The 15575-nt window shown below is 39.5% G+C and overlaps 2 protein-coding genes across 3 annotated transcripts; both read right to left on the minus strand.

Moving 5' to 3' along the window:
- Positions 1 to 875: 875 nt before the first annotated feature.
- On the minus strand, positions 876 to 4553 carry LOC148322940 (uncharacterized). The gene is made up of 3 exons (XM_088317270.1): positions 4311 to 4553; positions 2957 to 3349; positions 876 to 2729 (listed from the first exon to the last, which is right to left on the minus strand). Exons 1-3 carry the CDS (start codon positions 4480 to 4482, stop codon positions 1732 to 1734), a joined length of 1563 nt encoding a protein of 520 aa, XP_088173396.1. The 5' UTR covers positions 4483 to 4553; the 3' UTR covers positions 876 to 1731.
- Positions 4554 to 10300: 5747 nt separating this feature from the next.
- atf7ip2 (activating transcription factor 7 interacting protein 2) lies at positions 10301 to 15074 on the minus strand. Of its 2 annotated transcripts, XM_088317162.1 has the most exons (12): positions 14879 to 15074; positions 14468 to 14528; positions 14183 to 14314; positions 13637 to 13702; positions 13517 to 13554; positions 13400 to 13434; positions 13267 to 13325; positions 13020 to 13065; positions 12130 to 12200; positions 11961 to 12008; positions 11455 to 11642; positions 10301 to 10730 (listed from the first exon to the last, which is right to left on the minus strand). In XM_088317162.1, the coding sequence occupies exons 2-12, from the start codon at positions 14525 to 14527 to the stop codon at positions 10520 to 10522; spliced, it is 954 nt and encodes a 317-aa protein (XP_088173288.1). In that variant the 5' UTR covers position 14528; positions 14879 to 15074; the 3' UTR covers positions 10301 to 10519. The 2 variants fall into 2 exon arrangements, with proteins under 2 accessions (XP_088173288.1, XP_088173289.1); XM_088317163.1 differs by lacking the exon at positions 14879 to 15074 and having other exon boundaries at positions 14468 to 14869.
- Between the last annotated feature and the right edge of the window lie 501 nt (positions 15075 to 15575).

Here is a 15575-nt window from a genome sequence, read left to right on the forward strand (position 1 = left end):
TGCAGAGTTCAGTGGCGAGGCGCACGCGATTAAGATGACAAGTCTAAACCTCTTAAAGCGCACATTCATGCGAAGTCTAATATTCCATGGACATCATCCATTTTACAGGAGGGAAGGGACTAAAGAGGGAGGCTGCCATTCTGCCAGCGCTTCACTTTAAAACTTTAAAGAGCACATTTGTTCCTTAATCACTCTTGCTGCTCCACCTCTGCTTTTTCTATCTGGCTACTCTGCACTATTTTTCGGCTCGCATCTTCTTCAGCCATAAGCCCTGTCAGCTCTGATTAGGCCGCAGTGTGTTTGTGTGTCAGCGTGGATGACTTGTTTTAAGTGGTCTTAGGGGGCCGATCATTCTGCTCTGCTATTACGCTGGACCTGCTCGGTCCAGGGGAGACGCGCTATTGCTGATGCTAAGGTCAGAAAGACATCCTGGTGGTTCACTTTACGGTCTTCCATACGCATATAGAAATGTCTGTAATAGTTTGGGGTCGTTCTTGGACGAATCTTTTCAGTGAGAGTGAGTGAATAGATCAGTTCCTCAAGTGGGTCGTTCGTTCGTTTCGCTCAGTACATTTGAGCTCAGAAATCGCATTTCGTCAATCATCGCGTGGAACCAATCAGCAGCCAGTGTCAAATGGAGGAGGGATTTTACTCAATAACTGACAAACTATTAGCATTCTCAGAATCAGTGAGGTAATTTCCCGTTTGCGGAACTCATTTCTCATTCAAAAACAATTCAGCGAGAGAATGCGAACTCATTTCCTGTTCAAAAACGAGTCAGTGAGTGAACGTGATGTACTGCCATTCTCGTTAATACATTACAGCTTAATAGAAATAATAACAATACAAATGCACAAATTCCTATGACTGCAACATCAAGGTGATCACAAAAGTTTATTGATTTATTTAATTATTTATTTTTATACAAAATCCATACGTGCCCGAGGGCATAGACCCAATTCTTGGAAAGAACATTTTTGGGTCGACTTCCCCTTTAAGACATTTAAGAATATTAAATATTACTTCAAACATTGCCTATACAGATGAATGTTGACAGCTCATGAAATAGAATATTTCGTTTCCATTACGCAAACTTTGAATGCAGGCAACTGGAGTCTTCTTGTGCGTTGAAGATGTTTCAACTTAAATCCAAAAGGCTTACACAATTCTAAATTTTAGGTACAAAAGCCATTTTGCATAGATGGCTTCTTTTATACCACTAGAGCAGGCGTGGGCAAACTACGGCCCGGGGGCCACATGCGGCCCATTAAATGTTTTAATCCGGCCCGCTGAACTTGAAAAAAAATAAATGAATAAACCTTGTTAATGTTTTATTTTCTAAATACTGTGGTTTTACAAAGACATATATATTGTTGTAATGCTTTTGTTCACTTTCATTTAAAATTAAATGGATTTTTATTTTTCTCCGATGAGGTGAGGTTACCAAAACACTCCATCCATCTGCTCCTGATCCATGGCCCCTCTGTCAAATTTTAGAACCCATTGTGGCCCGCCAATCAAAATGTTTGCCCACCCCTGCACTAGAGATATTAATAGGGAGACTCCACAAATTTTGAATTGATGGTGAAACATCTTTGATAAACAATGAGTGCAGTTACCTAGATTAAATTTTTGCAGGTTACCATGACCCAGATGACAAATCAGAGGAAGAAGAGGATCCTGGGAATGGATTGCTTGTCACATGACGCGCCTGTGTTTGCATCACATAAATCAGAGAGGTATGGCTTCACCTGTGTGGATCCTCATATGTATTTTTAACGTCGCCTTCGCTCTAAATGGACTCCCGCATACGTTGCATGAGAACGGTTTCTCTCCCGTGTGAGTCCTCATGTGAATTTTAAGTGCCGTGGAGCTACTCAGTCGTTTGTCGCACATGCCGCAAGGGTACGGCTTCTCGCCCGTGTGAGTCCTCAAGTGAACCTTGAGCGCTGTCGTGCTACTCAGTCTTTTGTCGCAGAAGTCACAGGTGTACGGTTTATCGCCGGTGTGAATCCTCATGTGGCTTTTCAGCGCAGTCTTGGCTCGGAAAGTGCCCCCGCAGGTGTTGCAGCAGAACGGTTTCTCTCCCGTGTGAGTCCTCATGTGAATTTTGAGGGCCGTGGAGCTGCTCAGTCTTCTCTCGCACATTTCGCAAGGGTACGGCTTTTCACCCGTGTGAGTCCGCATGTGAACCCTCAATGCCGTTTTGTCACTAAATCGCTTTTCGCAGTGGCCACAGGGGTACGGTTTCTCACCTGTGTGGATCTTCATGTGCCGGTTCAACATGGCAATTACGGTAAATCGGTTGCCGCAGATGTCGCAAGCGTATGGTTTCTCACCCGTGTGGCTCATCATATGTAATTTCAGCGTTGTTTTATTGTAAAATCGTTTCCCGCACAGGTTGCAAATGCACCGTTTCTCCCCTTTGTGGATTCTTCTTGAGTGTCCATATTGATTGGAACCGCTGACAATGTCAAGGCCATGCTTTCGAGTCGGCTCTGTATTTGTCTTGGAGTCCAAAATCCGATCCTCTCTATCTGAACTTTCCTTACAAACAGGAAAATACATTGAAGTATCCAACCCTTGCTTTGTTCCTAGACCTTCTTCCTCCTGGCTGGTACAAGGTTCTTCTTTTATCCCTGCACCGTCTGACTTCTCTTTGTCCCCGTTGGACCAGGACAACCGAGTGAGAAGCTCCGGTTGCTTGGGGATATCTTGCTGTTCGAGGTCTAAAGGGACAAAAAAGAATTGAAAGATTTGGGCATATCATTAAGAATTCTGCTGATTGCATTTAATTCACAGTTAAGTATTGGCAGACGTTCCCAATGGCTTACTTATAGCACAAAATATTTGCCCCAAACTGATATTTTTTTTTGTCCATGAGACTTTCCCCACATATCTCACTTTATCTCAGTTTACCAATATGATACTTATATAAATAATACCACACACATACCATGACTGTTGGTCTTGTCAGGACTTTGCTTTATTTCTGCCTTAGCACATGTCTTCAATCCTGAAACACCATGCTCAGCTGCGTTGTCATGTTGACTCTCATCTGCATTGGTGCCGTGCAAAAAGGCATTGTTGTCACAGTCCGATTCTTCCAAGTGATTTCGACTTTCACCAGGACTCGAGTCCAGAGGATTGTCTTTGTTGTAAGTTTTCTGACAAACAGAAATCAAACAGAAGTTGTCCTGCTCCTGTTTCATGTCCAACTCATCTCCATCCCGGCTGGTGTAGGGCTCTTCTTTAATTTGAGGAGCTTCTGGGTGTTCTTGGCCCTCACTGGGCCAGGGGGACCCAGCAAGAACTTCCTGTTGCTTGTCCACATCTTGCTCTTGGTAGTCTGAAGGGACAACAAAAGCAAGATTTGCATTACTGTGACGAAACAAGTCAGCGTGCACAAAACGGCCAATTGTGATGTGCGTTTTTTCTAGCAGGAGTATTGAAGAAGGGTTTGAAGCTTTTTGGCTGAATTGCATTGAAGATGTGGAAGTGGGAGCAGAAATAAAGTCGTTGTCTGGCAGTGGTCATAAGTAACAAAGTACAAATAGTTTGTCACTACAAGGATTCAGGTATCTGTACTTCATGTACAGATATATCACCTTCTGACAACTTTTTTTACTTTTACATGCTACATTTAAACATAGATATCTGTACTTTCTACTATTCATTTTGTCAAAATAGATGTGTCACTTTTTTTAACCAATGCGGCGTGACTCAAGAGCTAAAGTCAAATGCTGTTGTGCTCTTGGTGGATTGCTTGATTGAGATCTGGGGACTTTGATGGCAGAAAAAAGGGAAAGCAGTGATACGGAGGAACGTGAACCATTAACAAAAGATGTCACAGAATTGGAGAAGCAAGATATTCCACATCCTTATTCAAAAGACTACAGATGCTTGGTAAATGATCAAACAGTCACACTAATTGAAGCATTTGAATGCAGAGAGAAAAAAAACCCTTCCATTCGGTCTTCCATCCATCAATTGAATATAGAATTGATCATTACATGATAAAAACTATAAATTAAGATAAGCTGAAACTGGGACGGATTCGCAGACATAATTCAAAATAATATTGTGCATAGCGACAAAATGCTTCGGCCGGGCTGAAAATCCAAATTAGGACAATAATGATATGTTATTAAGTCACTGATAGACAAAAAAAAAAACGTAGAATCACCAGATGCGACTTCGTCATCAGCATTTGTAGTATGAGCAAATTTCACCTACGCCTGACAATAAACCGAATAAACTGGTTATTCGTTTGAAAATCGCATACCCCAATGTTAAATAAATTGACCGACCTAATCTGTGTATCTTTATTCTTGGTTTCCGAACGTCATCCAGAAGCCTACGCTGACGTCCGATCTCTTCTTCATACTCGACGATAGTATTTATAAAGACGCCAGCAATCTCTTCCGCGGCAGCAGCTAGTCGCTCGTTGACGAAATGTCGAATGTACTGATACGACGACATTGCTTTATTACTGCAGCTTTTCTAGTCTGTCCTTACATTTGTATAGCTTGCAATTTTTTGGTAGACGTTCCTCGTTTCTTCCTCTGTTAATCAGGGAGGCGGTACAATACATTCTAAGTGCAGCACTGCCACCTTCTGTTTAGGAGTTTAATTACATTTGATTTCGCACAACAATAAACGCACAAGATACTTTCAGTTTGTGTTGACAGTGTTTTCCTCATACAAATCTGGATGTCGTTTTCAATATTAGCATCGTTTACTGTGTGATTTGTCCGGTTTACTTGGATTACAAATACTTTGGTACTATAGTACTTTGGTACTATTACGTACTTAAAGTAAAATTTTCAGTTATGTACTTGAGTATTATTTTTCTACTTGTACTCGCCACATTTGAGAACAGATAGCTCTAATTCATTCTGTTTACTTAGCCAAAATAGGCACATTAATTTTTTTTAAACCCCCCCTCCCGTAAAAAAAAAAAAGTAGTATCTGTAATGTGCTGTACTACTGCAAGTATGCAGTAACTGAGTAGTTAATTCGTGGTTTCAACAACAACAAAAACAAAACATCTGGAGCAGCAATCCGTTCTGTAAATTTATTTTTATAACAAAATAGTACAGTTATTCACATATCTGCTCTCTTCAAATGATTGTGTAGTAACAGAATATTAAGAAAACCTACAAAGTTATTATTGCATAGAAAATATACGTATGTATTTTCTTCTCTGTGGGACATGTGTGAAATATAAACATTGTGGTATATTTTGTTGTTGATGTGTGGGTCTGGCTCAGCTTCTCTCCGGACAGGTCGCTGAGCATCACAGAATTAGTGATGGAAAAAACTTCTGACATAGCCATTTTGGTTAGAAAGAGATTTTATTCTCGTCACATGCTGATGTCAAAAGAAGTCTCCCCAAAAAGAAAAAGGGAAAAGGTGTCCCCTCTCTCCGGCCTTCCCTTCTTATAGGGAATGGCCACACCGGACATGAATATCTAATTTTACCTTGTTGCATATGCATTCTCATTGTACTAGTCTTCGATTTTGCCCCCAAAGCCTCCTACGGTGAGAGCAGACGTAGTTGCTATTTGAAGTGGCCTTCTGGTGCCATCCAGACTGCTACTATCACCTCGAGTGCTCCACACCTAAATACTGGTCGAGCCTTTTGTCCCCCTGGGCAGTACCTCATTTACATTGGAATTTCAACACAAAGACTGGTCACTTCTTTAGTCTCCAATTCCCTCATAGTTATTTAAGAATTAGAATTACTAAAATGTTCCTAAGAGTGGATATAAAAATACACTACAACATCAACATAAATGTATAAAGACAGTTACTACAAGAGTAAAGAATTGATGCTGACAATTAGGTTTGGTAATTTATTATTATTATTTTAATTTTTTGGGATTGTGTGTGATCGACCAACACAAAGTTGCACATTGCAATTGTAAATTGGAACGATTCTCAAAATTTGAAACAAATAAAAATCTGGAAAATTTGTGTGTGCCAACTTCCACTGCAACTACTCATGCATCAGTTACCTGTATTTGGAGGAGCTTGCCGATGTTTGAAATGATGCCTCTTTCTTTTATTTTTTGAGTCCTTGCGCTTCCTGTTTTTGACCTGGTTTCGATTTGGCACGGGAGCCCAATTGAGGGTTAGATGATGATAGGATAGTGGAGCTTGATCGCTTGCGATTATAATTAGTCGTGGACTTGGCCGTTGAACTAGACCTGCAAGAAAAAATGGCACAGCCAGAAATGTAAAAAATTTAAAAGCATTGTTTAATACCACAAATATAAGTCATTTTTAAATATATAAATATATAAATATATAAATATATAAATATATAAATATATAAATATATAAATATATAAATATATAAATATATAAATATATAAATATATAAATATATAAATATTACATGTTTTTATTAAGAAAATACAAGTCTATGCTCTTGTACTGATGAAAACAGTACAACAGTCAAACAGAATGCAAAAAATGAGCCGTTTGCGCGTCATCAGAATTCAATGAGCACCGTGGATGCTCATTCTGTGGACACAGTCAAGCACAGAATACAATACAGTGAAACGCCGGATATCGCGGGTTCAGTGCTTTGCGGGTCTAAAAAAAATATTCAAAAATTAAAAACTTTTTTGCCCGGGCACGATCGGGGTTCTCCATTCGCTCCGCTCCGCGGGGGCATTGTAGTTTCGCCGAGCGGCACGACGGGGCGCTGGAGCGGTTAGACGGCCGGCGTGCGCCGAAGAAGAGCGTGGGCGAAGAGGAGAGTGGACGAAGAAGAGCACGTTCCCCCGGGCACGATCGGGGGCGGTACCAGACCGTACCAGAGCTCCGGCGGACGTGTGTCACAGTGAAGCCGAATAGGAGCACCTTCCGCCCGGGGCACGAGCGGGGCGAAATGAAACCGAGTTCAACCGAACGGAGACACGCTTTGGGGGAGCAGGTCCGGCGTGCGTGACAATTAAGCCGAAGAGGAGCACCTCTTCCGCCCGGGCACGAGCGGAGCGCGAGTCTGTCAGTTATGAATGAATAAATAAATAAATGAAGAATGCCACCTTTCATTTCACAGGGCACACCGGCAGAGAAGAAATGAGGAGGAGGAAGGAGGAAGCTGATTGACATTAGGGAGACTTCCATTCCTTGCAAATGAGGTTGAGGAGCTGTTGGGAAAGAGGAAGAAAGTTTAACACTAAAAGAAATCAAACACACAGACTTGTCAAGTTTGTAGAAGTCTGCGTTACGTTCCTGACAAAAATCTAAGTGGCAAAAGCTCCTGCTCCACGTCAGTTAGGATACACACTTGCAAGGCAACTCAGAGCTCGGCGTTGTGGAAGCTGTGTGAGGCAAAATTACACTCGGACGATGCGGGACGGAGATCTGAAGAAGGTTGAGACGACACAAGATGATAGTAAGAACACAAAAGGAGATTTAAGTGAAGTCATGGAAATAAATGAACACGTGAATTAGGATTTAACACTCCATCAGAGAACTCAAGCGCCCCTCTGTGGGATAGTGACACAAATTCTCAAGTGTTCATAACAAGGTTGACCTGCTTGCTGTGAGTAGACCGGTTCATTATTTGGGGTTGGCTTGTCAAAAGAGGAGCAGGAGGTGGAGGAGGATTCAATGTTGAGGAACTGAGTGACTGCGGCACGTTAGACTTCCCTTTGGAGCTTTTCTCTTTCTTAAAATTACTCACAGCCCGAGTGACAGACACACAGTAAATACAAAATAAAAGCAAATTGACGTTCAAATGTGTATAAATAATAATAATAAATAACTTCCATCAAAAATCCTGTGTTACTATCTCGCTACAAATTTACCTGTCGGAGGAATTTATTTGCTACCAGTGTGTCAGGAGAGACTTCGGTTTGGTTACAGGTGGGACATATGTGTCCTTCTGAGTCCAGCAAAGGCTGTACGAATACCTGATCAAGAGTGAATGACACGTAGCATGAAATATGTCTTCAGTATAATGATGGAAATGAAGACAGACGTACAGTCGTCACAGTAATTGTTTCCGCTGCACGGTATGATCGCAGCATCAACAAGCAGGTCTTGACAGATCAGACATTGAAGTTCTCGAGGCACAAGGTGATCCTCACGATTTGATTTTTCTAGTGGACAAAACTGAGGCTCCGCCTTCTTCGCGCATGAATACGCCTCACTGTGAATAGATGACACCATACATGACACATTACAGGTTTCGCACACTTTGCAGGATGTCAAGGACTTTTCACAATCAAAAAGTGACACTTACGTGCAATGTCACCACTCACGCATCTTTGGCCGGAATTGTGCAACGTCCACAACTGGTCGTCACGGCTCTGTTCATGTTGAGATCATCCACCTGAAGCTTGAGGGGGTAAGGGACGCCGGTGCTCTTCATCCTCGCTGGAGACTGTCAATCACACATGCACGATGATGTACATTACATGATCAATAACTTAATGGGGGGAAAAAAAACACATCTCAGATTAAGAGATACAATAAATAAACGGTAATCTGTACCTGGTTTGTGTTGTACTGTGAAAGACGATGTGCATAAGGTTCTGGTCTGATGACTTACTTACTGTTGTGAGTTTTCCTGAGGTGCAGTTGTCTGATTGTTCACTGAAAGAGAAGGTACTGTTTTGACGCGTGCATCATTGTGGGCACATTGAGAACAAACTCTCATACAATTACATGTTGTGGGCCTTTACTGCGCTCCCAGGGATCCTCCTGATGATGACTGAGGTGCCTCTGTGGATGAAGCCTTCCTCATCTATGTACTCTGAGAAGGTTTTCTTCTCTTTTTTTTTTATTCCCAACTCAAGTGTATTTATAAAGCACTTTAAGACAACCACCACTGTATGTCATATACAACAACAAACAATAAAATAAATTACTAATGAAGACAGTAAAAAGCGCAAAAACAGTAAGGAAGTTAGGTAGTGAGTCAAAAGCCAAAGAATAAAAATGAGTTTTAAAGATGGTAAGCGAGGGGGCTTGCCTAACTTTTAGTGGGATGTCATTCCTGAGCTTTCGCGCCGGGAGCCAGTGAAGTTATGAGTTATGTGCTCCCTCTTGTGAGTACCGGTGAAGAAGTGAGCAGCAGCATTTTGGACCAACTGGAGATGCTTGATGGAGGATTGACTGACTCCGAAATATAGTGCATAACAGTAATCCAGCCAAGAGGTAACGGAAGCATGAATTATTAATAATAATACCCAGAGGTGAGAACAAGTTTTACTTCACGTGCATATTTTTTCTGGGTGACATTTTACACCCTACACACTAAAGACTACTACTTACTTTGTCAGCATAGGCTCATTGCATTTTCCCTATCATGCCGAATGACGACATGGCATAAAAAAAGAAATAGAGAGGTAAACTCTTTACTGAGAGCATGGAGTCTTATAAGGAGGAAAAACAGGTATTTAATCTTCGAAGTTATTGTGACAGCTAATGACTAATGTTGAGTCCAGCCAGGCTGTTTTGATATTGCTTTTCAAATAAAATAATTATTGTTGTTATTCCCGCTGTGCTTCTCCAGCAATTATTCATATCGGTATTATGGTAATTGGTTAGCCCATGTTTTGTTTTTCTTATCTCGCATGCATAACACGGTCCGTGAACGCACCATCGCTCAATATGCACGCATCCTCCGGGCTGAATCGTGACTTGAATGCCGCATAAATAAATCGTTTGCGCAAATATTTGTTCATGAAACTGTTCTACTGGTTCAGTTTTGTTAAAGTTTGCTTGATGGTTGATTATCCCTAGAAGTTTTGCACTTCTAATGACTAAATATGAAACTTTACTCTAACTTTGTAAAAATATATAAATAAAAACAATACCTTCGTTGGTCTGCGCGTTTGATATGAGCAGGTTAGAGAAGCGGAGCCTCTCCTTGACCATAATGTGCCTCTTAAGTTCTTTCACCGTAACTAGCGGGTGGTTAAAAACTGCCGTTACCGAGTTGGTTCTTGAAAAAAAAAACGATAATGTACATGAGTCATATTGCAGCTGAGTGCTCAACTTAAAACTTGGAGAAGCAGTGACATCTTTAACTGTCTCGCATTCGGTAAAATGATGTATAATGAGAAAATGTCTTTAAGCATACGATGCTATTATTTTTTTTTTAGGGTGACGTCAACGTAATTGCGAGTCAACTATCAAAATATGCCCTTTATGACGTCACTATACATTCGAATCCTCAATGAAGCTAGTGTTGTGAAAATGACACCACAAATATGACATATGAAAAGACAATTTAGTTCACAACAGAAGTGGGGGTGGGGGAAATCAAACGACATTCATTAATTGTGCAGTTTATTTAATTAGAACAGCTAAAAATCAAAACAACAAACAAAAACAAAAACATTCGCAACCAGTGTTGATCTTTAAAAAAATAAAATGGCCAACAAGGCTGCACATACAAATACTGCATAAAAAGTATCGTGCAGTAAAACAGAACATGCATGTAATTCATCTGTAGTCTCCTCTAACTCCATGAACTCATCTGGATCCGGGGCTATTCAGGTAGGACCGTGGCTACAACGTTACTAAAGGGTCCGTACCGGCCATAAATGTCCTTGCCTACCACAGCTACACACAACATGTGCCCTGGTTTGTACTTAGTGATAGATGCCCACATTGGAAGAGATTTGGCAACCACGCAGCCCAACAGTTTCCAGTCTGGGAGAACTCCGCTCCCCTTGACCTTTTCCACAGTTACAAAGACACTAGAGTGTGGGAAGAGAGAAACGGATAACATAAAAACAAGTAATCAAATTCAAAATCCAAATATGGCACATTAATCTGAAGAAATAGCTAAATCACGTTCTCTATCTAAATAAAATTCAGTCAATCGTGGATAATAAAAGCATATGATAAGTAGGAATGTGTAGAAGCATTGTCTGAAAGCATAGCCTGCAGACTTTATTCTGCAGAAATGGGCTGCTATCGTAAAGAAGTGGTAAATATGAGTACACCAAGGGAGAGATGATGATGATAATTTAGGACCATTTCCAATAAATGTCAAAGTTGATGGTAATTATTACAAAAACATTAAAAAAAAGCATACTGAAATGGTCATACCTCAAAAAGAATCAGCATGCTTAAATAAATACAATTAATTAACTAAATAATCAATATATATATTAAAGAGCAAGACATTTTTGTCAATTGTCTACACTTAAATATAATTTAAACCGGGAATTATTAATTAATAGCTGGGATTGGCTCCAGCAACCCCCTCAACCCTTGCGAGGAAAAGCGGTTACAGATAATGGATGAATGGAATTATTTATTATAGGTGTCTTATCCCAAGAATGCCTTCATTTTACACCCTCCGACTTCAAATGTCTGCCTTGTGTTTTTTCTAGTCTGAAAATTTCATTCATTCAAGGTGACAGAATAAAATAAATTCAGCCATTCAACACTTGCCAAACGGCGCTTTTGTTTCACCTGTAGCTCTGCATTGGTGGTAAAGAGAGCTCATTTTCCTCTCCTTTCCACATGACCAGGAGGCTGGCGGGATTCTCAATAAGAGCCAGGTGGACGGTCACTTTCTGGGGGATGGAGTACGACACAGCCTCCATGGTCAAGTTGGACGGGAAAGGGTTCTTCGGCAGAGGAGGATGCCAAGACTCATTCTATGGGGTAGGGAAAGTGGAGGGAAGTGAGTGATGAATACGACTGTTTTATTATTTCGGCAGGATTGTACTGCACGGCCCAAGTGAAACAATTCACATGTTTTTGCTCTCAAGCAGCACAATTTGGAAATGCTTCATCGTTTCCTTCTGTGTCATCGCTGTCCAGTGTTGACACTTGTGGAGTTACTAATGCTCAATTTGGGCATCTATGGGTGGTTCCATGTGTTCAGGCAGTGTAAATACACGGCATGGGAAATTAAACCAAAATTGAGCAAATGGACGTGCAGTTTGACGAACTTTAGTGTTTGAATACACTACCTGCTGTGGAGGCAAAGGAGGGATCGATTCCTCATTCACCTTCGTAGTCTGTGGTTTCACACAGAAGGAATAAATACACAAGCAAGAAATGTCAATACTTTGCTGAGCATCATGTCATTAGCCACGATACGCATGTTGTGTTTTGACATGAGCATGGAACACATCTTACCTCACTCTTAGAAGCAGCAGGAGAGGGAGGCTTACATAGTTCTGATAAGGCGTCCATGATCGATGGTAGGTCTAGGCAAAATATATATTTTTTCAATTAATTTGAATTGTTTGCACAAATTAATTGAGTTGTTACTGCATAACGATATGGCCTAAAACCGATATCTTGATACTTTTAAGCTATATCGCAATACACAATATAAATCTTGATCACTATAAAAGTTCAATTCAACCCTCTGATGCATAAAGTAACACCAATATAATGACAATCAAGTTAATTAACACTGTTGCTGTGGCGACGCGCTGTCTGTTAAGAAAAATGACGCAGATTTTGATGGTTTAAACAGCGCAGCTGCAAAGAGTGAAAGAGGTGAAACGCCTAAGAAAATTAGGTACCAACCTCTTTGAACGTTCCGGGAGGATTTATGCACAGTGGTTGCGATAATCATTTAATGCAGGCCATGTGCAACCATCTGTGATATAACAAGTCTATATTATATATCCCCAACACTATTATGAACTACTAAAATAATAAAAGTAAAAACATTCCATACATGTATCTATTAATCGTAGTGTTGCAGTCGGTTTATTTATTATAAATAATTTATATATTTATTATAAATAATTTATATATCATAAAAAATTATGATATATATATGTATATAGAAGGGAAATATGGGTTACTTTTGTTAAAATATAGATAACATAAAAGCAAATGTTGTTTTGAGTTTTCTTTTTGAATAGTACTTAGAAGTACAAGAAGAAAATTATAAATCAAATATTGGGTGAAACTAAAAATATCAGCCCTAACAGGATTAGACACGGGGACAAGTCAGAAAAAAAGGAAAAGAAAAGAAGAAACCAAAACACACTCACTCACAATACCCATACCTTGTTTTCTTTTATTTAACTCCTTTTGAATATTGTTGGTGGAATCCTGAAAAGGAGGATGTGTTTTGATTACACTTTTTAGAGAGATATTCAAAGGCAGTAAATGTATTACCATGTAAATGATTTGAGGAGCTTTATTTGGACAAAATCCCCCACAAATCCCTATCACAGTACACAATAGAAAAAATATGGCGCATACCCATCAAAAGTGCAAGTAATCGAACGGCAAAAAAAAATTAGAACTCACCATAACATTGTCTACCGTCTTTTCTTGTCTTTCGTTCCTTATTGGGCTCATGTCTATTTCTGTGGATAAATTCAAGTGAAATCAATAGCTATCTACAAATGTACAACTAGTTTTAAAAGAACTGAGCTCTTACCTTTTGGTTCGTCGTCATCGTCACAATCTATAATGCTGAGAATGGCAAAACATTGTAACACAACTAACAAGATTTTACAATGAATGCAAATAAATACTAAATTATAAGTGTACTTACGTAATGACTTCATTATCATCCGAAGATGGCAGCCAAGTCTGAAAACAATTCAGATTCATGTATTTGTCATATCCAAATGATATTTAAGTGCGCAAGGATGCATGCGCCTGTCATTCAAACCTTTTTCTTTGATTTCAGGGCAGTGAGTGCTTTTTCTGCTCTCCTTGTAATTTTCTCAATACGTTCCTGAAAAACAAAATAAATATATTTAGATAAAGAGTAGCTAATGGAGATAGCTTCGGGACTAGAATTTGCCCAGCTCAATGTCAGGCAGTCATATTAGTGGGCCCCCATCGCAACCTGTCAAAAGATGACATGCTTAGCTGCAAATCACCATTGCTTGATTCCTGACCACTATTTGTACAAAAATTCAGCGGTTTAAAATTAATTTTAAAATTACATTTCATGTCCTTATTACATAACACTTTGTCTTTTACCTGAAAACAGTATTATGCAACACTTTCTATTACCTTGAATTTTTAGCTTAAACATTATCAGCATTAATTGTGATTTAATTAAATAGTTTATGAAGGTTTTTTTTAATTAACTAGTGAGTGCATATATGATATTATTTAAAAAATACATTAATTCATAATGCAGTATGCCAGAAATTGGTCACATAAATAATATTCCAAAATGGCACAGTCAGTGCTAAGGTTTACTAACCTCAATTTTGTGGACGGATTCTTCAAAAGCCATGTCTTGTTGAAGCTGTTGGATAGTTTCGGCTAAAATCTGCAGTTTAGTATTATTCTTTTGCACTGCATTTTGTACTTGCTCTTCAACCAGCATCTGAAGCTGTATATAAATGCAGGCACACTTATAAGACAACGTTTTAAAAATGCACGTTGAGACAATTACTAACCAAGCTTCCAAAGTCTCAGTCAAAACTTTAGATACTTCATCATGTTATAAAGTACAATACCGGTACAACAGTATGGTTTCACTTACTTCAGATTGGTGGAATTTCATCTTTTTTTCACAGCTTCCAGGTGAAGCTGACCGCTTCATTCTTACAGGGAGAAATGAAAAGGCAGTTTGGATTTCACAAAGAAGAGTCTGACCAAACAACTGCTGCACTTCGAGAGAAACACATTGACGAGTCCTTTACTATTATTATTGGCTGTTTTCGCTTTACTTGAAAAAAATCAAACAAATAATGTATTGAGACCAATAATGACCATGGCATTCTGAAAATGCCCCAAATGAACCTTAGATGTACAACCCTAAACCTGACCAGATCGGATGCGAAATAAAAAAAATAATCAAATAATTCTAACTAATAAATACACACGCACACATCCTCCATAATGACTTATGTCTGATATAAATCACAAATAGAAAACATTGCTTAGTTTCTACCTGGGGAAAAACCTCTCGTGGACTCGTACTTGTACTGCTCTATTGGTGTTACTTTACATTTCCTCCGGGTGTCAACACTTCCGGCTCAGGGCACTTTCGTTTGTTTATCTCGTTTTTCAGTCAACTTTGCTTTTTACTACAATTTGGATTGGCGCTCTCGCTTTCTCTCTCTCGCTGTTTCTCTCTCTCTCTCATTCTCCCTCTCTCTTTCTCTCTCTCTCATTCTCCCTCTCTCTCAATCTCTCGCTCTCTCAATCTCTCTCTCTCTCTCTCTCTCAATCTCTCTCTCTCAATCTCTCTCTCTCAATCTCGCTCTCTCTTGCTAGCAATTTAGCTATCCAGCTAGTTGACTAGCTATATTTCTATCTAATTTTACAATGAAACTACAAAGAGACATTTGTCACAAACAAAGCAAAGCGATTTATTTTTCAACACAAATTACGGAGGTTTACATCGCATCGCTTAATTATGTACAGTGTGAAGATGACGAACTGCACTTTCGCAATTTGTAGTTCAAAACGAATCCACTTGAAGTCGCCAGAGGACAAAAAACGGTCCAAAAGATTCACAGTGACGTAGAAAAGTTGCCTGACGTTTCAGTTTTTTTTTTTACAGAAATATAGGCTATAGCATAACGCTCAGTGTTCATATTTTCTATTTTGATCATGTGGAAGCCTTTTCAAGAAAGTAAAACATT

This window comes from Idiotropiscis lumnitzeri, chromosome 15, assembly GCF_059441095.1.
Source record: "Idiotropiscis lumnitzeri isolate Australia: NSW breed Sydney's pygmy pipehorse chromosome 15, RoL_Ilum_1.0, whole genome shotgun sequence".
NCBI lineage: Eukaryota > Metazoa > Chordata > Actinopteri > Syngnathiformes > Syngnathidae > Idiotropiscis > Idiotropiscis lumnitzeri.

Bases quoted from the DNA above. Each gene is read 5' to 3' on its own strand.
- LOC148322940 (XM_088317270.1), bottom strand. From the start codon at position 4,482: ATGTCGTCGTATCAGTACATTCGACATTTCGTCAACGAGCGACTAGCT. The intron at 3,350-4,310 runs GTCGGTCAATTT...TTGTCCCTTCAG, and splicing joins AATAAAGATACACAGATTAG to ACTACCAAGAGCAAGATGTG. The intron at 2,730-2,956 runs GTATGTGTGTGG...TTGTCCCTTTAG, and splicing joins TGACAAGACCAACAGTCATG to ACCTCGAACAGCAAGATATC.
- atf7ip2 (XM_088317162.1), bottom strand. From the start codon at position 14,527: ATGAAGCGGTCAGCTTCACCTGGAAGCTGTGAAAAAAAGATGAAATTC. The intron at 13,326-13,399 runs GTAAGAGCTCAG...ATTTATCCACAG, and splicing joins CGATGACGACGAACCAAAAG to AAATAGACATGAGCCCAATA. The intron at 12,009-12,129 runs GTAAGATGTGTT...GTGAAACCACAG, and splicing joins CTGCTGCTTCTAAGAGTGAG to ACTACGAAGGTGAATGAGGA.